Source organism: Cheilinus undulatus, linkage group 14, assembly GCF_018320785.1.
Source record: "Cheilinus undulatus linkage group 14, ASM1832078v1, whole genome shotgun sequence".
In the NCBI taxonomy this organism is placed as follows: Eukaryota; Metazoa; Chordata; class Actinopteri; order Labriformes; family Labridae; genus Cheilinus; species Cheilinus undulatus.
The window spans coordinates 7530596-7556567 of record NC_054878.1 but is presented as its reverse complement, the minus strand read 5'-3'; the positions used below and the strand labels follow the sequence as shown (position 1 = coordinate 7556567).

Below are 25972 nucleotides of genomic sequence, written 5' to 3'. Positions count from 1 at the left end.
TCATCATAAATCAAGATTATCCATCGGAGCATCAGGACTAAATGAGCTTCAACCTTCTCTACAATGAGGATTAACTCAAAGATTCAGTTACAGCAGATTTTTTAACTGTCTTCTTCCAGCTTGAAACATCTGCAGTCAGATGGAGATGGTAGGATGCCTGTTTTTTTTTTAAATTTTAAGTCTAGAAAATATAAAACTAGCATCCTAATTTCCTCGATTTTTACATCTGTGGTCACATAAATTCAATAACTAACAGGTGTGGCAAAATACATTTGTCCATATTGTGTATTTTTGAGCTTGCTTATTGGGGGGCTTGAGGATCAAAAGCAGAAATGACGTCCTGGTGCGGGGCAAAGCTTGGGATCTTGCAGCCAAAACTGGAAAATGTTTGTCAGGTGATTGGATGATGAAGCATTTCAAGTGTAAAATTAGTGTAGCTTGAAGTAGCCTGCAGGCCGGAATCTATTGAGATTCCTGCGACTGTTTTTTCTCAGTTTGACTGCAAAGTAACAGCAGAGATATTCAAATACTGATAAATGTAGAGTTATCAGATCACATGTCACATCACAGCTAATGTTAGCATTCAGCCACTTTCTACTCTATGTTTGATAAACACTGACTTAACAGAGAATGTAAGTCTTTATTCAATTTATTACCATTCATTTTGAACATGTTTATTCATCCCATTAAGTCTGAACCCTCAGGAATAAACTCCAACAATCCATTGCATCTGCAGAACTGTTGGAATGCTCCAAAAAGCTTTTAAAATCTAACCTGACAAGCCTTCATGTAACTCAGTTCTTGTCTTTTGTGTCTGATTATGATTCTGTTTAAACATTGTGATTTACTTAATAACTTATTTTTGAGGCAACTGTACATTTTAGCTTCACATTAGCTCCTCAAGCGTTAAATATTTACAGTCTGGGATACAGAGCAACGATCTTAACTTGACCATTGTGGATAAAAGGCTGAAAGCACTTGCTGTTCTAATTCTTAATCCTTTTTGGAGTCCTGGCAAATCCATCAGACCATCTGTGGATGGGAAATGGACATTAAATGGCATCATTATTAATGTGAAAATAACAGCTTGAGGACCGAGCTGCTTAATTAATGTTGCATTGTAACAGCTGATTCAGACTGGGTGCTGGCAGCTGCATAACTGCTGCATCATTGCATGCATGTTAACAAGTCAGGGCTTTTAGGCTGCTTGCATGAGTGATGCGTCACACAGGCCTGACACCGAAGATCAAGCAATGAGAGTGTAGACCAGTGTTACTCAACCTCGCAGCCAAATTCTTGAAAAATACATTTGCAAGAGCCAATGACAATGTAAGTGGTGAAAAGTGGGTGGGGTGGCAATAAAAATAAGTTGAAGCTGACAAAATATGTGAAAAAGCTGCACAAAAAAAAGTGGCCAAAATGGGTGAACAGGGGTAAAATAGGCAGAAAATGGCAGAGACTTGAGTGAAAAGTGAAAAAGTGGCAGAAATGGGTGAGACGTGACAAAAAAAATGGCTTAAGGGTGGCAATAATAGTAAAAAAGTGGCAAATATGTGGCCAAAAAATGAGTGAAAAGTGACTAAAATTGGCTAAAAAGCAGCAAAAAAGTGGGGAAATGAGTGAAAAATAACTAAAATTGGCAAATAGCAGCAAAAAGGTGGAGGAAAATGAATGAAAAATGACTAAAATGGGCAAAAGCAGCAATAAGGTTAGAGAAATGAGTGAAAAATAACTAAAATTGGCAAAAAGCAGCAAAAAGCTGGGGGGAGATGAGTGAAAAATAACTAAAATTGGCAAAAAGCAGCAAAAAGGTAGGGGGAAATAAGTGAAAAATAACTAAAATTTGCAAAAAGCAGCAAAAAGATGGGGGGAAATAAGTGAAAAATAACTAAAATTGGCAAAAAGCAGCAAAAAGGTGGGGGGGAATTAGTGAAAAATAACTGAAGTTGGCAAAAAGCAGCAACAGGTTGGGGGGAAATGAGTGAAAAATAACTAAAATTGGCAAAAAAAAAACAGCAAAAAGGTTGGGGAAAATGACTGAAAAGTGACTACAGTTGGCAAAAAGGTGAGGGAAAATGGGAAAAGTGAAATGTAATGGCAAGAGGCACCTTAAATAAGCAAAAAGTGACAAAAAAGGAAAAAGAGGGGCAGAAAATTGTAAAAAAGCATGAAAATATAGAGACAAAAAATAGAGATTGACAATTAAATTTGGTATAAATTAAATGGTAATTTGTAATGACTGTGTGGGATGTCTGTGCGTTTAACCCCATCTGAACCAACCAAGTCTGTAATTTGTCTGTGTCTGTCTGTCTGTGCAGCTTTCTCTGCTCCTTTTTCTGATTGACAAAAGATAATAGAGACTTTTCTTTCTTTTCATTTCTTATTTTGCTATTTCGCTTGATTTATTTATTATTTAAGCTGTACTACCTGAACGCACGTGTGCACCGCGACTCTCTTAATACACACAGTGCTTCTGCTCTGCCTTCTACAGCTTTGCTTTACCTGAGCCTAATCCTACATCAGATTTATTTAGCTGTACATTTCATGCATAACACAATCTATGTTTTGATTTATGTTCAGCATTCAGCTATAAGGCTAGAACAGCTGAGGAGGGTTATTGTTAGTGCATAATGATCCTAAATCAGTACGGTGGAGAATAAAATTGACAGCATCAACTGAAGAAAAGACCACACTGAATATGTCACAGGGAAAATAAACGAAGTACAATTATATTTCTGGTTTGTGCTTTTCATTATAAAAGCCTGGGGAAACAGCGTTTCCATGCAGAATACTTCTAATATTTCTGGTTCAGCTGCACAATAGATCATTTGTAGGGAGGCTTATTGGGGTAGAACTTGTAAAGAAAGACAGAGCTGTGACATCATGGGGATACAGCCAACATGCAGCACTTATAAATAGAAGCTGTGATGGTGCAAGCTGAAGCCAACATGCACCACAGACGTTACGCAGCAAACATGCACCCAAGTAAGTTCTACCTCAAGTTTAAAGATGACAAAAATGAATGTTGATATATTTTATCAATACGAGCTTTTAAAACATTTCTGCAATTTCTAACATAAATTATAACAAGGAGCTGGCTGTATGCTAATGTTTGTGATGATCTGATGATGGCCAATGGGCTAATGAATATGAACACTGACATGATATATGGCTCAATCTCTCTCTGGGCACTATGGGAATAGGGTCTATTTGCTCTAATGATACTCAAATTGTACACCTGCACTCAAATGTTACTGATTCTTTGTGGCTTATCCCTTACTTTTCCTCCCAATTTTGCAGTTGACCGTCTCCGCCTTGGCTGAACTTGTGTACCTGCACATTTGCAGAAGCATAGATTTAATTCACTCCAGCTCCTTTTCCCTTTTCCTCACACTAAAAAGTCCTGGCTTGCACTTTCATTTGCCCTCTCGTGCTCAAACCTTTCTTGCACCCCTATATGAACATGCTTGAACAGATTTCATGTGCTCTCGTCTCCAAATTTCTAAGGTATGTGCCGTGCTGTCTGATTCTCGTACATTAAACCTGTCAAAATGCCAAAAATCAGGCTTATGTGTCAGCAAAGGTCACATTAAGTCCCTACCCTCCCTTTCAGGTTAAAAAGTGAACCAACTGTAGTGTGTAAAAAGTTGAAGTGCCCCTTTAAAACTAAAGCATATCTGTGTCATTAAATCCTCGACTTGTATAACATAGCAAGTGAAATACAAACTGTAAAATATGCATGATTTACTTCTGTGTAATTGGTTCAACACTGCTACTCACAATAGTTTCCATTAGCATAAGTCATTATAAACTTTTAAAGACATTTGAGGCGAAAGCATTCTCCATGACGACTGTTTTCCACTGCCGTTATTCATATTCATGCTAGCGTCAAATCCACGTTCTCAGGCCTTCATTTTTATGCGTGCCCCATTTCAGGACTGTTTCTCCTTCAAATGTATTCAAACTCTATGAATACAGCGAGACTTCTTGAACTAATTAAGCCCAAGGTTACCCTTCCCCACCGAGTTTCCTCACGAGAGCCCTCCAAGAAAGCTTTGAAGAAGCACAAACTGAGATTTTTGTATGTCAATTTCTGTTTTAGTGAGATGACTTCATCACGGGTAATTAGAGATGAATCTAGGGGAAATATTTAGCCTCAAAACCAACGCTCTAGTTTAGACGCCGTCTCAAGCTTTAAAATCATGCATGCCTCACAAGATTTATGTTCCCTTTTTCATGAGCATGGTGTGAAAGAGTCAGACAATAATATCTTTACGCTGGGTAATAACTTACATCTTGATTGGACATGTCCCAGTAAGGCCGCTCCCCGTACGACATGACCTCCCACATGACGATGCCATAACTCCACACGTCGCTTGCAGAGGTGAATTTACGATACTGTATGGCTTCTGGTGCGGTCCATCTGACAGGTATTTTTCCACCCTGTTCAGTAAAATGCAGGTCAGTGGCTGGGGTAAAGATCAAATTCATTACATCCTGCATCTTCCCCTAAAACACAGAGTGTTACACACAGGGTCACACATATGAATCAATGCATTTATCACAGGTAGAGCAGAAACACTGGCAGCACTTTCTAAAGAGGAATCCTGCATGCAACATACAATAAAACAGGCAGTTATTAAACTATCTTAATACTAAACATGTATGTGCAATTATGCTTTTAATGCTTCAAACCAGGGATGTCCAAACCATTTTAAATTGGCCAGCTAATTCAGAAAGTAAAAGGAAGCATCACCAGTATTAGAGCTTTAATCTTGTGTGTGACTGCACTGCTTACTTTTGACACTCAGTAATGCAGGTACAGTAACTATTTTTTTTTTTTTTATTTGCAGTAATGACACTGATATAGTCAGAGGCAGAATAAAGGAGGAGCTGGGGTGGAGGACGGCTGGAAATAAGCAGATCTCAGTTGTATGGCAGCGCTTGACTGCGGCCTGCCTGAACTAATGCTGTACACTTGATTCACTGTAACATTTAAGAGGCTATTTTGTATAGATTTGGTTTTGGTGTGCCTTGAAATTTTGGCTTGATCTTAGGTGTGCCTTGCATGGGCAAAAAAAAGAAAAAAAAAAGATTAAAAATCACTGATTCAGATAAAGCATTAAAAACTTTGATATCCACACAACTGTTCATTTCAATATCTAGTTGTTTAGTTTTAGGAAAATGTCAAAATATGCTCATTAGAAATTCAACAGTACTATTCTTCATTTGGATATGACACATTAGTGAAAAGGGGTTGCATGTGAAACCGTAACACCGCTGGCTTTTGCTAGCATGGTCCATATAGTGTTTCTGTTACAAATAAGACACTATGGAAAATGCTATTTTCGGAAAATGATCTGCAGGCATCTAATACCGACATTTCAAACTTTTTAAGCTTTCCATATACAAAATGTGCACTACACAGATCACCATGGTAAATCTGTGGACAGGAGTTTTATGCAAAAGTCTCCATAGCGGCCCAGTTACTCTTATATTTTTGGGTATGTGGCCCTCAGTTAAAAAAAGTTTGGACACCCCTTGCTTAAAGGATTCATAAAGCATTAGCAAACAACATTCATAGAAAGAGCTTTTTTGTCATTGAGTTAGGAAATAGTCATGATGCTGACATGCACAGTTAAGAAAACGTTCCCCAAAAAGTCTCGTCGGTGTCAAAAATCAGGTTTCCATTGAGGACATGCTATTTGTATCTGGTGTGTTTGGTTCATAAGAGAGTTTAAGATCATTTTCAAGTTAGCACCTCAGTAACTGTTCTTCTGAATGGTTAACAACAGCAGCATGGAGGATTAGTAAATTAGATTTAGTTACAACTTAAGAGCCCTCTTTAAAGGGTGTCTTATTGGGGAGTTGAACTCAAACAAAGCTTGTTTTGCATGTTAAAATGCTGCAGACTACTTGGGCGTGCACCGCTGCTCCTGCTCTATTTTCATGCACCGGCTGAGACTTGATTAGAGAATTCAGACAGGGCTCTGGGTGAAGAGAGAGGGAGGGAGGTGCTTTAATTGACTCACAGTTGTTGTGTAGACAGCCTCGGGATCGTCGTCTATCACCCTTGACAGGCCGAAGTCAGACACTTTACATACGAGATTGCTGTTGACAAGGATGTTCCGCGCAGCCAGATCTCGATGGACGTATCCCATATCGGAGAGATATCTCATCCCCGCTGCGATTCCCCGCAGCATGCCCACCAGCTGAATGACTGTGAACTGACCGTCGTGTTTCTGCACGGCACAGAGAAAACACAGGCAGGTCAGCCATCTTCACTGACCAGGAGGGAAATGTAGGTCAGAGCACTGCAGCAGCTCCAGCACAAAGATTTATGATATTTATGCGATGCACAGATCCTGCTGCAGACTGCCTGCTGTCTGGGACTCTAGCCAGCAAATGCACAAGAAAAGTTTGAAATGAAGCCGCTTTGAGCCTCCTGTGCTTTCAAAGGTGATACTCACCCTGAGGAAAGCGTCTAATGAGCCGTTCTCCATGTACTCGATGACGATCATCACCGGCTTTCCTGCACAAAAGAAAGAGATGAACATGAAATAAAGACCATGATTCATTGATACCTTAATTTTGTTTGCCTGCATAATGAACAACAATACTTCCAGGTTATTTTTAGCTGTGTTTCATTGGCTTTTAATTAAAAGTTACCATCTGCTGCTTTTATTACAGCGTCTAAATGAGGAAATGTTAAACAGGGAGTTTGGCTAATTTAATCAGATATAATGTCACTCCAACTACTTTTACCTCCCAAAGCCAAATGTACTCTGATGAAACCCATCATGCACGATATTTAAACCATCTCACTGCATAGCCTTCTAATTGAGAGGCATATTGAATGGATTTTATTGGTGCTTTAATCGACTCTCTGCTGGTTGAACTATTCTACAGTTTGTTAGAAACCCAGAACAAAAGTTCTTATTACAGATCTCACATTTCTTCCTTATCCTGCAATTGGAAGGCCATTCATGTTATATTCATGATGGCACTAAAATAACCCTAACCCATGCTTTATTGCAACACTGATTATTTTAAGCCTTTTCTTATGTCTCCTTTTGTACCATCAAACTTCATCATATGTTGTAGTGGCCCCTAGATCTCCACAGTGGGACATTTTGGAAATTCTTTGAGTATCTGTAATGGTAGCAGTCATAGAATCTGACAAGTTAAGGGTTTTTATTCCCATGCTGAATACATGGGCAACAAACACACACAAAAAGATTCCTATAGATATGCACTAGTAGGCATCAAAAATAACCCGACACACCAGATAGTATGTTTCATATTCATTGCATTGATATATCTCACATTCATCTTGGAAAGCATTTGGGAAAGGCCACTTTAATCCACCTCTTTCTGCAATGTCATCCACATTTTAGCAGTTGGTGGCCCATGTCTGCTGCTTTTATCCATTCTTGCCACTTGTAATCCTTTTTATAGAACCCATTTTATCACTTGTTTTTGCCACTTTTAACCATTTTTCCTTCCAATCTGTTTGTTACTTCTAAGCCATTTTTGGAACTCGATTTTGTCAATGTAACCAATTTTTGCCATTTTGGACCATTTTTTATTGCCCTTTAACCTTGTTTTAGCCACTTTTCACATATATTTGCCACTTCTATCCCGTTTTTGACATTTCACTTTCCCAATTTAACCCAACTTTACCATTTTGGACCGTTTTTTTATTGCCCTTTAACCTTGTTTTCTAGCCACTTGTGGCCTATTTCTGCCACTTCTTTTGCCACTTTTAACCATTTTTCCCTCCAATTTGCTTATGTTGCCATTTCTTATACATTTTGGGCACTCCATTTTGCCACTTGAACCCATTTTTGTCATTTTGCCTATTTTTTGCCTATTATTTTTAAACCACTTGTTGCCTATTTTTCCACTTCTCACCCATTTTTGGCATTTCATTTTACCAAGTTAACCCATTTTTGCCATTATGGACCTTGTTTTAGCCACTTGTTGCCTATTCTTGCCACTTCTTTTTGAGACTTTTAACCATTTTTCCCTTCAATGTATTTATTTTGCCACTTCTACCACATTTTTGCCTTCCATTTTGCCAAGTTTAAGCCACTCGTTGCCTATTTTTGCCACTTCACACCCACTTTTGGCATTTCATTTTTTCCAATCCAATGCATATTTGCCATTTTGCCCATTTTTTTATTGCCCTTTAACCTCATTTTAGCCACATGCAGCCTATTTTTGCCACTTCTTTTTTCCACTTTTAACGCAAGACTGCATCAAAAGCCCAGTCGATAGTGCCTTTGAAAGCCATGATATTACCATCTCATATTGCCATCATCACACAGTAGATGAATCCCACTGCCGGGGGGCTCTCAGTCAAAACATTAACAAAAATGAGTGGTTACATTCTGCTCAGCTTTGCCCATGTCTACCACCTAATTCTTGTTTAATATTGTGTCTCTGTTAAAAAAAAAAAAACAAAACAAAACCTTAAACTGTGTAATTACTAAAGAGTAAACCCCCGTTTTAATTTCATGAATACCTTTTTCTCATAATGAGGAAGAAAAGCTGTTAAAAGAGTCCATCCTGGCAGCTGCTAGCTACTTTCAGCTCATTCTGGGTTCACTTGCAACATGAACTAGGAACACATCCCTTTACAATCATGTTAATAAGGAATTTCTCTGGCTGCTAAAAACTGTTAGTAATATTTGAAGTAATGTCAGACCTCTGTTAGTGCAAAAGTTCTACTTTTGGTGGCTCTTTTGTGAACGTTGCAGAGGCGTAAAGGAAAACATGGTGATTCCTCTATGCACCTTCTTCGGAGTTAGTAACAGAGGCTTAAAAGAGGCAAAGATGGGATCAACAGAGCCAGCAGGGGGGCACTGTGCATGTGTAAATGCATGTCTGACTGTGTACGTACATGGAGCTCCTGCTGTGCCATGCTGCACCACCCTGCAATGTCAAAATGTACCAGAGATTGACAGACAAGGACTCATAAAATCATGCCGTCACACTATCAGTGCATATGTATCAAGGTGTATTGATGGTGGAGCTTTGCTACAGTGCTATCATGGAAATGCACACTGGAAACACCCAGAGAGAGGAGTCTGCAGGGGGGCAGGCATCCTGAACAGTTCACGGGTCAGTGTCCTGTTTGAAGACACCTTGGCAATAAGGAAAAAAAAACGTAAAAATGTACAAACCTCCTCTTCAAATCTGATGCATTTTTGAAGTCTGTACACTTTTTAAATGCTCCTTCCTGCACAGTGTATGGTTGTTTTGTGGTTTTATATGAGCTAACGACATTAAGCATGCACATTTGTACCTTTGACTGTCTTCTGTGTTTTATATCATTAAAAGCTTTATATAAGTATAATCTCTAAAGCTTTGTCATTTGTTGTCATCATCCTCTTCCTATTATGCTTTTATTTTGGCTCTTATGAGAATGCATAAACAAAAAAACGCTCCTTGGGGCTGCCCCCTGCTGTTCTTTTGGACCACACACAGCTTTATGAAACATTGTCATCAACAAACACACAAGCCGATGACATAAAAACAGAAGCTTTGCTTTCCCCACATCAAAAACAAAAAAAATCTCTCGCTCTTACAGTTGACTCTTTGTTTTAGGTCTATTTAAAGAGGAGGATGCTCTAAACAATCTCTGCTGCTGCTCCACTTGTGAGGTCTGTTTTCATACAGCTAAAAAAACACACCTGGTTTATGTTTCACTGTTTACAAAGATACAGCTCCTCTTGTAGACAACGGAGCTCAACAGTGCAGCTCTGGAAGCAAACATCCCCGTAGAAGATCTGATAATTAGACATAAAGCCATAACCAATGGAGGTAGAGCACAACAAGAGTGTGAAAGCACGGTGTTTGCCAGTGTTAATTTTGGCAGCTATTAGTCTTTAAATGAAATAAATTTTAGTTTTAGTCAAATTTTAGTCATTTCTATCCTTTTCAGTTTTAGTCTAGTTTTAGTCAACGAAAACTCAAAACATTTTAGTCTAGTTTTAAGGCCGGCTCAGACTACATGATTTATTGGTCGTTCATGATGGCACCATGTCAGACGATGCAACAAAAATCTTGTCCTGTCCTGGTCGACAGCCTTGCCACACTGTAAGAGTGATCCCGACTGCTTACCGTATGCTGATATTGCCTCTGTCTCCACAACTGAATGCGAGTTCACAGATCTTTGGGAGGCGGGTCAAAGAGTTTAAGTCACTGTATGTGATTGTAGCGGTCTTTTGCTCATAAAAAAAAAAAAAAATAAGAAACAATTATGGATTGGATTATAGATCACAGTTTGGATTTGTCAAGAGGAGGACAATATGGACTAGCTTTCCTTCAGATAGGACTTAAGGTAAGCATATAATAACGTGAATAAATAAAATTAAATTTACTCATTAGTTTTAGGGAATAAAAGGGAATCAACGGGGTAAATGATGATGCAAAAATAGGGAGCAAAAGCTCTCCTGTCGGTAGACGTCCATAATCACGTGGTTAACCTCAGGTCAGGCTGTCAAATCAGACGACACTGTAAGAAAAATTCTGACATGCTGGTCTTGTTGAATTGTGGTCTTGGAAGCGTTGTTAATTATGTCACACTACAAGACCATTTTTCATTCCCGACTCCCGAATTCGGGTCTGAGTTTTGACAATGAGCTGCGACGTTGCAGTCGGGCTTGAATCTGGCTGAATTCGTGTAGTCTGAGCCGGCATTAGTCTACAAAAAGTCCTCACATTTTAGTCTTTACTTTTAGTCCAAGCATTTATTCTTTTGCCCGAATCTGGTACCAAATCATGGTAGTGTGTTCTCTGCACCCTGCCAAACCTGGGGTCCCTGCTTTCTACAGCTGAGAGGCAGAATAGCTACAGATGCTTTGTTTTTTAAAAGATTTACCCACAATAGAGAAATATCATGGATCTTGAGTGTCTGACAAAAGCTACATTACATTTTAGTAGTCATCTTGGCGAAAACTAAACTTACTTTTAGTCAGTTTTAGTCATCAAAGATATATCTTAGGCTAATCTTAGTCTAGTCATAGTCATGGAAAAAAGGCTGTCAAAGAACATTGTAAGTCATAGTTGTAGTCGACGAAATTAACACTGGTGTTTGCTGCTGTAGAACAGTGTTTCCCAACCATTGCCTTGGAGCCTTTTCTAAATGGACCTAAGAAAAGCGGAGCCCCCCCAGGAGCCAAGAGAGAAGAAAAAGTGACACACTGCCACCAAAAACCAACATAGTTTTTAACTGTAACACTGATAAAACCCTAAAAAGGCCTATGCATGCTCTTCTTATCAAAATAACTTTGTACAAACTTCTTAATAACTGCTTTTTCATGGTTTTAGTCAATACTTGCAAATCTAATTTTGGCAGCCTCAGAACAGATAAAGCCACACACGCCCCCTAAGATCTTTGGCGCCCCACCCTGGGGGGTCCCAGACCTCAAGTTGGGAACCAGTGCTGTAGAAGCTTGTATGGTGCCAGTCTTTTTTGGGGGAAGAGAAAGGTATTTTTTAATATTGGGCTGAACTACACTACTCATAATCCTAGCCTCAACCCCAAATTATAAGAGCAATCCAGTGCCCCGTCCCACTCTGCAGAGTGACCATGCTAGTGGTGGAAGAGCAATGTGAATAAATGCAACTGCATGGAGTTTTGTCTTTCAAAACTGAAAAAAATGCAGAGTATGTTCATCATTCTTAAATGATAAAATACTGGACTGGTGTGTTCCCTCATATTTATATTTTCCTGAAGTGTCCTTACCTCTCGTCACCACTCCCTCCAGATGAACCACATTGGGGTGGTCGAACTGCCCCATGATGCTGGCCTCGCACAGGAAGTCCCGCCTCTGCTTCTCTGTGTAGCCCACCTTTAACGTCTTAATGGCGACCGACACATCCCTCTTCCCGGGCAGCTTGAGGCGACCGCTGCACACCTCCCCGAACTCTCCTGAGGTGGGATGTAAAAGCAATCATGAGTGAGGGGCGGTGGTGATGGGAGAAAAAAAATCAAGCCACTTCACAATGACAAATTTATTAGTGTATTTTGAGACAAAGCAGCTGTGCAGAGTGGAATACAAATTGGAGTGCGACATCTTGTTATACTCGGGGGAGTGTAACCGAGCCCTATAATAAGACATGCTGGAGATGCATAGATACTGTCATTGACCGCCTGTGTAAAACCCATGTGGCAGCAATTTTTCAGCTGCAGGAATCTCAGCGGCTGCCTCTTCAGACGAAGCCCACACATTAATTGCAATGAACTTTTTCCCCTCTTTGCAATTGCACCATCAATAAACAGCGCGTGGAGCTGTGTCCCTGTACAAGGTGTAAACATTTGCCTGTCAGTGTGATATATGATACCTGGAGTCGCTAAAGAGACACAAGATGGGCTCACCTGCTCCGATAACCCGCTCGATTTTAATGCAAGAGGCGTCCAGCTCCTTGGCAAATTGATGGACGGCTCTGTTCGGGTCCTCGTAGGTTTCGGGGTCGATGTAGGTTTTGGTGCCTGGAAATTTAACTGTAGAAAGGTAAGAGGATTACTGTTACGATTAAATATGCACACAGCGCAGCGGCGGCGGCCGCTTGACAGGCAAGACGATTACAAAGAGCAGTGATTCAGAGGAAATAGCTCAACAGTCAGCACCTGGTGTCAGAGAAGAAAATTCAACACAAATGAGCAGCAAAGATCTGAGTAACCTGTGCACATAATGCTTTTATTGAGCTGTCGGCTACCTTTCACCTGCCTGCAGTTCTGCATGCCTCACAGGAGAATCATTAAGACGGCCAGGTTCAAGCACTAATAGCTTTTATCAAACATTATTTCATTAGCAGGCATGCACATGAAAAGTTAATTTCTTAAACTTAATATTGAAACACTTATTCAAACTAAAAGCCTTGAGTTCACTTCAAAATGATGTGGTATAAATTATTTTTTTGACCTTCAGTAATTTTTTGAATAGGAATTTAATGCATTTCCCCTCTTTCTCTCATTATTTCACTGATCTTTTCTAAATGCACTAATGTTGAAATTTTAATAAGAAGCTTTATTTAATTTTAGCTGCTCTGAATCTAACACGGGAAAGTGAATTTCTTCACCCGATGTGATCCTCAAGGTACCTTATTATTCTGAGCAAAGAATGTACATGAGCCCAAATTGCAATTTTGGCTCTTTTCAAACATTTTTGGCTTATTTGTGGACATTGCAACTTGATTTAAACATTTTTCTGTTAAGTGCATGATTTCCCCTGCTCTCGTGCCCCATATCTTCTGTCTTTCTTCAGCAGACCTTTCAAAATAAAAGCAAAAAAAGCACAAAATAATTTAAAAAATCAAAATCTGCCGCTTTGTTGTTATCTATTACGTTATTATCTACAAATTGAGAAATAATAAGACAATATGGAGTATCTGGCCTTAATTGCAATAGGATTACTGCATTAATGCAAGCAGTACTAGTTTGGAAAAATTAGAGTATTCAATATCACAGACAGAAGATACTTATAGTTAGGGCTGTCGGTATTGATCGCATTAATCCTGATTAAACAAGGACTTAATAAGTGCACTATTTTTTAAAATCATGATTAATCGATGCATTATTGTTCCTTTCAACACACTGGTCAAGCCACACTGTAAGATGTAAGTTGAAAATACTCAGAAATTGATTTGAAACTGAACGTAAAGGTTTTAAGAAGTGGGAATAATCATTCTTGAGTAGACTCCAGTTAACACTGTTGAGTTAATAAAACTCAAAAAATTAGAGGCAACTGCTCATGTATGAAAATTAAGCAACTGAAAAAACAGTGTTTGTTTAGTAGCAGGTACTTAGCCTTTTACATTTTTATCAACTCAGTGTTACTTGTGCATTTATATTTAGTTAACTAAACATTTTAAGTTAAACTACACTGTTGAAACTTTCCTACATTTAAAAATATCTCCAAATCCAACTTGAAACAACATGTTTAAATGTTTTTCTTAAAGCTTAATATTCCTCATCCACTGCAATGTCCCCCCTTATTTTTTATTTACACACTCTAATCTTAAACATTTAAACCTCTCCAGGTAGGCCAACGCAAGTGACAAGTAACAGTTACATAAAGGTGCACACTGAAGCAGGAAGTCCTCTTCCATCATGTTAACTACACCATCCATTTAGGATTGTGATTGCTCTAATGATGGGTAGTTCGTGAACAAGCAGGTTCAAAGACCCGGCTCTTTTACGCAAACGATAAGAGCAGGATCTTGTTAGAGAGCTGTTTTTATATTTTATAACTATTGTTACTATCATTATCATTGTAAATAGACTGTGTGTGTCTTATTTGATTGATTAGTAGAAATGATCTCTGATTCCCTACCACAGGCACACCTTGCATTAAGGACTCATGTCTGATGGTGTAACATTCATGTTTTACGTCAGGTGGGCCATACATCTTAATTAGTGGTCAGATTTCATCTGACCCACGAGGTGTTTTGGGGAGATGGTACATTTTAAAAGATAATGAAATTATATTTTCATCAATTTTAAAAATTGAGTATAGTTGGGGTAAAGACCCACCGAAATATCAACCATATGTTATAACGCTGCAACGGGTACCCAAATGAAGAGGCGTTTGGGAGCCAAAAGAGTCGACTCTTTTTGCTGATTCCCATCACTGGATTGTTCCACACAGGTGGGACCTTGTCTAACTGAGTGAGTAACTTCACTCATGGTGCCCAAAGGCATTCTGGGAAAACTCTGCAGGTTAAAAGGATGATTGTCAACATTTGAGAACAATTACTCAAAGGGACTGAGCACTGTTAAATCGAGTCAAAAATAGAGCTGAAATAGCTATTTTGGATTTTTGAGTTGACACAACTCATTTTTTTAAACTCTTCTACACTGTTGGGTCTTACGGGACACATCAGCGTCTCCCTGCAGCCACCATGACTTAAAATAAGTCCACCACTGCTCCTTAATGTCTCATTTCACCTTAAGCTCAGTGGGCAGGTCAAAAGTCATCTGAACTTTCTGTTATTAAACATTTATCTTTTTTGTTCCCTTATTTGCTTATGAATTCCATAACAACTTTCTTTCTCCATGGTTACGTTCATGATATATTTGATCTACCTATAAAATCAGGTCTGTATCCAAACAGGAAGTCAGTTATCCTTTAAGACAGTAGAAAAAAAACACAAAAAAAATAATTTGAGGGTACTTGAAAATGTAAATCTTTTTGCAGCCCTAATGGTAGTCCATCACAAATAAGCAGCACAACATGAATAAGGTACAGCAACACAGTGGCAGCTTCCAGTCATAGCTCTTTGACCTCACATCTGCCGTGGTAAACATGTCATGCCCTGTTCGGACTGAAATTTCCAGATTTCCCTCGCTTTAAAAAGCAACATTTCAGTGCCAAACCCCCATGGTGTACCTTTAAAGATAAGATCCATACACATGTACATGCAAACACTTTCTGCCTTTGAGTCACCATGAAGAAAATGAAGTGCGAAATTAATTCTTCTTTTTTTTGACTGATGCCTCAAGCTAGACATTTCTTAAAACAAAGTCCCGGTGTTTTCATAAGCCAGCGATAAAAGAAAAGTTCATGAATATCAATGAATCGAGAGGCGGGGGAAGCAGTTTGTAGAAAATAAAGAAAACAAACAAGGTTAAAGGAAGGCCAGCGATGGGGTAGGGGGTAACTGTATCGCACAGAGCTCCAAATTAACCGCAAATTACTATATGATGCTCTATTAAGGGAACACACCACTCACGGGGGCCATTATATGCATTTTAAATTGGGCTGATAACAATATAACCTGTCAAGTTTAAAATTTAATGAGATAGTTCAGCTCTAATACGCTGGATAAACACAACAACAGTGCAGAAGTGCGAGCTCATCCAGCTGGAGAGACACTTATTCCCCACATGGAGGAAACAGCCCAGTGGCCAATCCGACAGTGTAAATACAACAAATGCATTGTGCTCCAGTGAGGGGACGCCGGCAGCACAGATTTCCCTCCACTTGCTCCCATAATTGCTTCGTCCATCCGAGATGTCAGCAGATCTGATAGGAGATGTCTTATCACCACTTCCTCGCTGCTACATGGCAGACAAATTGGCTCTACATGTTGAATTCTCGCGCTATCTGGCTTCTGTCGCCCTGGCAGCCTTTTCGTCATTTGATATTGCTCGGCAGATCCTTCCATTACGTCCGACAGTGGCCTTGTTTGTGTTTTCTGGCTGTGTTTTCTTCTTCTGCTGAGGGTGGTTTGTCAGATACTTAGCAGTAGCTGACCTGTGCTCGCTGCGCTGCACTCTGCGACACCCCTGACCCTTTGTTTCCAAATCAGCAGTTTGCCTACAGCGCAGATCATTATGGCTCCACTTGGGGAAGCTGTCTGCAGCTGGATCTCCAGGGGCATCATTAGGGGGTAGTGTAAAGAAAAAAAAGCCTCTGACTGAAAGATGTGGCTCCTACGACGGAGCAGACTGTGTGTACACTCTCTTAAACAGGTTTTTAGAAAACACTCCTTCCCCTGGGGTCAACCTCTGCTCCCTCTCCCCGACAGCTGTCACATTCATGCATCTGCAGCTTCCTAACTTCATCACTCTCTCAGAGTTAGCCAATCGCCGGCAGATGTTAGCCTGATTGTTCCCTGCTTTGACTCAAATCAAATGAGCTGGGATCAAACAGTCGTGCCTGTGGGTGCTAAGACGTTTCAGTGCAACACTTCCTGTTTGGTATGTGATGTTTTCTGTCTGTGTTTGTGTGTGCTATATCTTTTCAAGTGAGTAAATTTCAACCTTGGATGACAGAAAACACTATGCAGCTCTTGTTCTTGACCTTTCCAAGGCTTTTGACTCACTTAATCATGCTATGCTTTCAAGTTAAGCTAGAAAATAGTAGATTTGATACAAATGCTTGCAACTGGTACATGAAGCTGTCAAGTGTAGGCTGCAGAGTCCAGCAGCAGGAAATGATAGCGAGAGTTTTTGCAATCAAGAATGAGCAATTGATCAAAATTTGGATTAAATCTCAGCAGGTGCAATAGTTATTCAACCTGAAATGTGTGTCAAAATACCCGTTTAATACTTATTTTTGCAGGAGAGTTAGGCTCTACGCATCATGCAAACATTTAAGGGTTATTCTTTCTTGGAAACTTTGCAAAATAATCCTACATTCCTCGAAACAAAACTATGCAGATTGAATTTGCATTTGGTTAAAATAATCCCAATTAGATATTTTTGCAAAATCCTTCAGTATTACTTGAAAATGGCCCTTTGTTAACTCTCTGACTGACCCACTGGCCCACCAACCAGAGAGCCCCGACTCACTGCAAACACAGCATGACTACTTCCAGTTACACAAACTTTTACCTAAGCCATGTCTTTTTAGTGCATTGTGGTGAAATTGCAATCTTTTTGGATAGATTTGCTTGGATCTTTACCAATGCAATTAACACATTGATCCAGATCAATGCATCATTGCACCCCAACTACCGACTTTACCACTTGACCCGTCACCAACCCAACAATGACGATCAAGCAGAAAGATGACTGTTGTCAGTTGGGAACTTTATTTCAATTGTGTGTCATCCAGTTCACACTTTGCTGGCTCTCTGATTGGTCCAGTGTCCCCTCTCTGTCATTGGTGGGTTAGCGACTATAGCTGGACTATTCTCATTTAGGCAAATTTCCACCTGCCCCAAGTTTTTGCAGTGCATTGCAATGAAATTTGACCTTTATTCTTCAACATGGTCAAAAGGTGCATAGAGTATCTGCAAGAGTAACCAACAATATCCCCATCCAATTCCAAGAGGAAATTTTCATCCCATTTCTAACATTAATGGTGAAAATGCCTTCTTAGGATAAAACTCTGAATGACTTCACTGGTGATTCCACCCATGGACTATCACAGAGAATACCTACATTATTCTCAAGGGTGAGAGGAAATAATTTAAAGACAGAGTGCATAAAACTGGGAATATCAGCAACATCTAGAGCCCAAAACACATGGTTCCAATGCAACATGTGTTGAAATGATTGTCCCCATTGTTTTCATTGTACAAGCCCAAACCTGCAGTGCCCAAACACACCTTGATGCAGCGTGGCACTGCTCTATTCCCAGTGTCACTAGGTGCAGTAGGTGAAGTGTTTTCCTCAGAGAACAGTTGTTTTGTACATCTCCCGCCATGTTCCATTCAAGGTGTAGGTTAAGTGGTAAAACTCACCCCCGGTGAAATACCACTGCTCTGTCTATTGTCTGTTAGCTTAACTGGTGGGGTGGCAGGGCAAGCAATGAGCAGGCCTTCACCAGTATCAGTCGCCTCGCCTAGCAGTGGCTGATGGGGGGGTTTGACTGTTGACGCACTGCTGCCAGTGTCCACCAGGTGCGGCAACTGAGTTGCGTTATTTGATGTGACGCACCGGTCAGATTGTGGATAGCAACACTCGAGTTCTAGTGGTAACCTGCAGTTTTAAAAGACTACTAACTGATATTAGGTCCGTTCTGTGGTACTGTAGAAGTCTGGCAGTGCAAGATGGCAGAGTCTGAATAAACGTACTCACTCCTATTCATCCCCTATGGGACACATGGCTTTAATGAGCTTTCTCTGTTGTATTCTGTCCTTTGCAGCATGTTGCGCCTCTACCCATGACAGGTTCATACTGACTATATGTGATGTCTGGCTTATGTTTAGTAGGTATAACATAACTTAACAGAAACACTGGGTTGCAGGCTGTCACTCTAATAAATGCTGAACAGTCAAAGACTGTCAGAAAATATAACTCTTATCTCATATAAACCTCACCTGTGTATATCCTGCAGGGTCTCATTACTGCTTTACTGTAACTTAAATACTGTAAGAAAACTCACTGTGGTAAAATGCCTCACCTCATTTGCACATTTGCCTGTACATTGAGAGCAAAAATGACCAATGTCAAATTCCTTGGTGCATTAGCATACTTGGTCAAGAAAGCTGATTCTAGTGATGTCAACAAAATGTAGCATTGATGTTGCTATTCTTTAACATCAGCAAACTTATATTAATGTGAATGTCATTTTTGCAAAACAAGAATTCTGCTGATGCACCGTGGGAGGACAGCTGATATTACCCAACATCCCTAGCATCAAGTAGCCTGTTGGTAATAAAAATTAGGTTAAAATATGCAGAAGAGTGCTTCATGGACTCTTTCAAAGATTATGCCTGTGGTTTTCTTTGGTATTGCATTCTTATATGGCAGATGACATTAAAAGAACTTTGCTTTGATAGGATACCTGCAGAGAGTCAAGAAACATGGGAAAGGGAGGGGGTAAGAATGCACCAAACAGCCCCTGGATTGTGTCCCGCCACTGGAACTTGCAAGTCAAGTGAGATCCTGCTCCAACAAGTGATCCAAACTGGCACCTGGTCATGTGTTTTTAAGGTCTACATGACCATGCCATGAAAATAAACACACCCTTCTGGACCTTTGTCTTTAATGTTTTCTTGAGGCTAAGTTTGTAAAAGGATTAAATAAATTTAACATGAATAAAAGTGAGTCAAATCACAGGGTATTTCCATCTTTTTCAAATGGTATAAAGCCCAACAACCTACTAACAGAAACAAAGGAGGGGGGATCATGCAAAAGCTCGGTTAATTTTGATGTTAACATATTGGTCACTTTTCCTCATTTAACAAATGTTTCATCATTTCTTTATCTTTCATTTTATTATCTCACCTGCCCTGACATCACTGAAAAAGAGGGCTCACCTTCAGTGATTTCCAAGTCTAAATAAAGCCATAATAAATAAATAAATAATCCCTCTCCATGTGTGTATTCAGGCACTTACACTGAAAGTAGAGCTCCTCGTCTCCTTCCTGATCGGCTTTGCTGTACCCACAGTGTCTGCACGGGGGGAGAGGAAGAGAACGGCAGAATCAACTGATTGTATGCAGGAAATAAATTCCCTAAATTACAAGAATTCTAATGCGGCAGCTAATGCAGCGCGTGACAAATCTCTTCTGAACCCAGCTGAGCAGCAGGCGCTGTGAACCCACCAGCCTTCAGGCTGAGAGAGTAACAGATCAGATCATACATGCACTTCAGAGGACGGTTCAACATGTCTGTAATATTAGTCTGTAATATTAACGTGTTGAAGGTTCCAGACACTCAGCATTTGTAGCACAAAGTTTGTCTTTGAGCACAAATTGGAAAAATCAAACATTAAAAGGTGAAAAAACACAAATGATGGACATGCACTTACTGTATGTGAAAATAAGCATGTGGAGCAGTTTGGTCTTTTATTTCCATGCAACTTAGTGGATTTGTCCCTTCATCTGTTTTGAGTGTTTTTGAGAGTGAATAAACGCTGGTAAGAAGACTCTGAATTTAAGAGGAATTCCATGTTTTTGCACCTGGGTCTTATCTTTTTAGAACATATTTCGGGGTCCAAGTAGCCAAAAGCTCTGAAATAGTTTTGGGGATTCCTTCAGTCTGCAGCCAAAACTCCAGTCAAGTGTAGAAAATCCACAAAAAGTGCTGCTTTCCCATGCACAGTTAAGTTGAGCTACTTTTAAGCGACTTAACTGAGCTAATGTTTTTATACTAGTAAGCACAGGCGACAAATCAATCTACTGAGAAACCACAAAATTGATAGCTGCTATTTCTGAAAGTAAAAATTGATTAACATATGAATAAATATGTGAAGTCCAGTTTTAGTGGCACTAACAATATAGCAACTTTTTCTCACTACATGTAGATGTAGATTAATTCAGTACCCATATTTTTCACATAATCTGTCTGCGCTGTGTCCTGTCTGCACCATGAACATGCATGCGTTCAAACAGCATATATCATCTTCTGCATGTGCCAGAGGCGCCATTTCACTCCTATCTGCTCAAGATTTAAACTGAGAGTATGTTTGACTGAGCTGCTTCCAGCCCGGGTCAAGTTTACTGACCCAAACAGGAAGTCACAAGTGAAATGCACAGAATGTCCAGCCAATTTCACAATCAAAGACTATGACTGTCTGTCACTAGATTAACATTACACCCACAAAGGAAGAGAATGGACGGCAGATTTTACCTTAGACAGGCAGAGTAACCTGTTGTCTGTGTGTTGTTTTTTATATCTGTATGAACTTGTTAAGTCCAGCTACTCTGGACCGTGTGATGCTCTGTTTCACAAAAACACCCAACAGGCATCAGGGGTGCACATTGTCAGATGGAGCAAAACACCATCACCAACGCTTCCTGGCACTTAAGCATCCTTTGAGCTTTAAGAGCTCGGCTCAATCCCAGGCCTGGATTCTTGTTGGGAGTGTCAGGGCTGCATATGCCTTCAAACAGAGATGTTTCAAAGCACGCTACAGACAGAGTAAATCTCCCAGAATACCTAGCTTATCATCTGCAGGGTTTGAAAACTACAAAATATAATATTACTATAATATGAGATTCATCCTATGCATTGCAGTCCAGGCATTTTTAAAAAATCAGTCACAGTAGAAATGTCCAGTATTGTTTTTGCATCTGCAGTAGATGATGTAAATGAGAGATCAATCAATTTATTCCTGTTTCCTTTAAAGCTGTTTAATAGTACCAACTAAGGTCGGATTGGTGATGGACTGGGATTTCTCTTTGAGGGGAGCGGGATTATTAATTGATACTCATTGTCTTACATCATTTGAAATGCATATGTTGTTGGAGGTCCCGCGACCCCGAACAGGATAAGCAGTATAGAAAATGGATGGATGGATGTTGTTGGAGGTTGTCTATGGCTAAAGCCTGGGTGAAGAGCCCAAGACTTATTTCTCATTCTGTCGGACAGAAAAGTGTATTTTCAATTGGAAAGATTCTACCACTACCCTTTGCAGCTCTATTTCAAGGGACAAGAGCACTTAAAATTGAAGAGTAGGGGTGTCTTAGTGCCTGACTGCATCCCGGAGAGGATCCTTAAAAAGCAGACACTGTCTTTAAGTTCTGAAATACTTTTAAAGAGGTGAAAAACAATTATGTAAGATATTTTAGCCACTAGACTCCATCACAAAAGCTTTCCTTTGGCATTGAAGCAAACGGGAGTCAAGGCTGCCCATAACGAGAAAAATGGAAGAGCTAACAGGGGTCCAGCCTCATGAGGTGACTCGTAGAGTATGTTATTTTTAACCAAAAAATATCAGTCTTTATCAAGCAACAATAATGTATTTTTTGTTCATTGTTCCTTCAGTAAATGTTTAGCCTATTCGAATATTAAGGGGCTAGGGCTAGGGCTACTGTAGTGCTGGTGGTTAAAGTCAGACTTCATGGCTTAGCTGTGACGTGCACTAAAGACATGACATCAGAAAAAAAGGGGAAACTTTCTAGGGAACAAAAATAGGACTGAACTATTTGGGAAAATAATCTAACTACAGTTTTTCAAGTTTTTACCAGAAATTGCGATTTGATTTGCGAATATTTCTTAAGTATTTTCCAACTAACAAAAGCATTTCATCATTCTATAATATAATCAGAAAAATAGCCCTGCGATTGACTGGCGACAAGTCCAGGGTGTACCCCGCCTCTCGCCCAATGACAGCTCGGATAGGCTCCAGTCCCCCCCCCCCCGCGACCCCTAACGGGGTAAGCGGTATAGAAAATGGATGGAATCAACAAAATATTAGACAAAACTGGGGCTGAACAATTAAAAAAAAATCTAATTGTGAGAATTTTGCCTTGTATGGTGAATTGGTCATTTTTATGTCATTTTTCATATTTAATAAGAAAAAAATACCAAAAAAAAGAAAGTTGTATTTTTTTTTAACTCTTCTAAAAAAGGCACTTTAATGATTGCATGATATGTAATACATAACATCTCTGCTGCAAAAAACAGTTTTGAAAGTGGGTATTTTAATACAGATGTCAGGTTAAAGAAATATTGCACCTCCTGGGATTTGAAAAATCGCAGTCTGCCATGTTGCAACTTAAACTAATTTTACATTATTTGCCCAGCCCTGCTTCATAACACACTTTTCAACACCTAAAGAGGTAAATGTTAGTCATGAGGGTTGCTTCAACACTTTGGATCCAGTGTGGCTAAAAAAAATCGCATCTGGGGATGGCCTGCTGACCCGGCTCTTAGGGGCCCGTGGCCAGAGTGGAGTTACTGGGTTTGGTGCTTCCTTGTTCGATCAAGTCGTACACAAATAGGATTTTGGATCCATGCGAACCTTTTTGGTCTTAAGAATCCTCCAGAGCACTATCAAAATGAACAGCTGAAGCAGGCATAGATCAGTGACTGCTGTAAAAGTGGACTTTGGAGGCCAATAAAGGATCTTAACATAAATAAAATGCTCTCTCTCTCTCTGCAGGAATCCTTTCGGTGATGTTGTCAGACACTTAAAGCAACAATCTGAGACTCTCAGTGGGAAAATAAGACTCTTTGATGGATTTACTTTAATTGGGTGTTTTTCTTGCAGGGATTTAGTTGCAGACATTACAGTCAGTTTAGTAGCTGCAGGCTGAATGATCTGTCTGAGCATTTTTCCAACATTTTTGGGCTATTTTTTTAAGACCCCAAACTATTTCCAGGAGGCCCTGGGTTTAAAATACCAGAAATTCCTCTTTAAAATATGACTCAGAGAAGACGGAGGGCATTTTTAAGAAGGTATGAGGGGGGTGGGGTGGGGGGCTGCTGATGAATCCACAATAAAAAACAAGCTCTGGTGAAATGCCATTCGTGCAGATGAAAACACAGATGAAGTATGTGAGGAAACGGTGATAATGACGATGCGCGGGGTGCTTTGTGTGCCATACTTCATCCTGCCCTCAGGATTTCACACACTCACTCACTCTCATACACACAGAGGAATGCAGAGCCGGAGCTGTCTCGCTCTGGGGTGCTCGTCTCATAATGGCTCCGCAAAAATAGCTTAAAAATTTTGTTGGGGCTGGAGAAAAAAAAAAATAATAATAATGATGCATCACAACGCATTAGCACAGCATGCCACGAGATGATGGGTGCACGTGTGTGCGCGTGTGACGGGTCCACAGACAGAAGTGGAGGGCCTGTGAGTGACAGAAAGGCTAATTGACAAGCGCAGACTCACAGGAGCGGAGAGTCAATGGGGCCCGCGAGAGCGTACCTTCTCCCGATGATGAAGCCGAACACCATGAAGACCAGGATGATGGTCCCCGCCACGGCCACCACCGCGATGATGATGACCGGGTTCTGCTCGCTGGACACGATGGCAGCTGATGGGACGAACAAACATAGAGACAGACGGACACATAGAGAGACAGAAGAGTGAACATCAATGAGAACAATCTGCAGGACATAATTGAGCCCAATGAGAGGCGTGGAGATTGATAACCCCCCTCCTCTCTGTCTCTCCGAGGGAGCTGAGGAGGGCCGCTTCTATTTTTGAGCCGTCCTCATACACACGGCTCTACTCTTTCAGAAAGTGGGCTTAATAGTCCCAGACGGCGACGGCGATGCCCTTCATCTCAAACAAAGACACATTCAGGTTGGATTGTTTCCAATTCGGAGCTCTCTCGCTGCTCAAACTGTTTGCGTTGACAAACTGCCGATTGCTTCGAAGAATGACTTCTGGTAGCATCCTATAAAGTCAACGTGAGCCGTGTATGAGGGGGAAATTCATGCATTTTAAATCAAGTGGATCCACTCTGCATAAATGGAAGAGTGATTTTTTTTCTTGTGGTCTGTCTGAGGAGGAAGAGGAGGCTGAAAAATGTGCAACATTAGATATCTAAATATCTCAACAGTTGTCTTTTTATTGTGCGACGAATAAGAGGACTCCACTGACTTAATATACATCGATGATTTTCCCTCTTGAGGCCGTCACGGACGAGGTTCGTGGTTCACCGTTTTGGTCAAGGACAATTTGACTGGACTGTAAACTTGTAACCTTGTTTTTAGGACGCGCTCTGCATGTGGTTTGAGTAATTAATGTGTCCTTTAATGCAGAAATGCTGCATGTAAGGAGGGTCACTGTGGGTGGGTGGGTAAATGTGGGGTCTGAATCCAAAAATGTATGCCACACTGGCTGGTGGGCTTTTCTCCACAAACTGAATCTGCTTTGACCTTGAAAAAAAAATGAAATAAAAATAAAAATTAGGAGATACACATTTTTAACAAATGCCAGGTAGAAATTTCATAATTTACACATTTAATGCTGATTGTTTAGACAATGCAACAAAATATGGAAACCCAGGGGGGTCTAAAAATGTTAAAAAGAACAAGACCTATCCATTTTCTAACTCATTTATATAGTAATTTCTTGCAGCAGTTTGCAAAGATAATTTTTTTCTTTTCTGTAAAACAATGCAAAAACAGACACGTTTTGCAAGATTACATATGCATGTTTCGCAAAGCTGCAAGTTCCCTTATTCTTTGACACAGATAGAGAAAAATGTTTCAAGTGTACAAAATATTCCTGCACCGTCTGCTATTCCTATGGAAGATAACATGAAAACATGTTTTGAGTCGTATTAAAACACTACAGCCTCTTGTCGCCAAAATGTGTATTGCTAAAGAAAACTTTTGGAGTGCAATAAGTCGGTCTTAGATAAAATATATGTATACAGAGCTTAACAAATTTATTAGACCACCCTAACCCTAACCAAAGTAAAGTTTATGCCACAGCTGCCCTAAATTAAGAGCATTAGTAATTACCAAAATCATTTTTTATGTTTCTGCAATGGTTAATACACCAATATGTAGAAGCTCTTTAACCCAAATGATATTTTTAATGCTAAAATATAATTATTATTGTTATCCATGAATTATCAAATTTACTGATTTACAGAAAAAATGAAAAAATAGTAAAGCACATTAATATTTCTTGATTGATATGTCAAATTATAGTTATTTACTTGCATTCCTGAACAGAAAAATGAGTTTTAGTGGTTGAATGTTATGCTTGATTAATTTCTGACTTCTCAGAGAAGCCCAGTGAGCCAGCTCAAATTTGGGTGAATTCAGTTTGAAATCCCTCATTCCTGTTCAAAATGGTAAAACATGGAG

At 39.9% G+C, this 25972-nt stretch overlaps 1 protein-coding gene across 3 annotated transcripts in view; it reads right to left on the bottom strand.

Annotated features, from left to right (window-relative positions):
• The window catches only part of epha7 (eph receptor A7), a 187908-nt gene that overhangs the window by 13588 nt on the left and 148348 nt on the right, over positions 1 to 25972 (bottom strand). Inside the window, exons 8-14 of one of the 3 annotated variants that reach the window (XM_041805147.1) lie at positions 24036 to 24180; positions 19806 to 19861; positions 12389 to 12514; positions 11756 to 11941; positions 6471 to 6532; positions 6033 to 6242; positions 4294 to 4509 (exon numbers count right to left, since the gene is read on the bottom strand). In XM_041805147.1, coding sequence (XP_041661081.1) covers positions 4294 to 4509; positions 6033 to 6242; positions 6471 to 6532; positions 11756 to 11941; positions 12389 to 12514; positions 19806 to 19861; positions 24036 to 24180 — 1001 coding nt within the window. The remainder of the gene's footprint in view (positions 1 to 4293; positions 4510 to 6032; positions 6243 to 6470; positions 6533 to 11755; positions 11942 to 12388; positions 12515 to 19805; positions 19862 to 24035; positions 24181 to 25972) is intronic. The other 2 variants (XM_041805149.1, XM_041805150.1) reach the window with 2 other exon arrangements.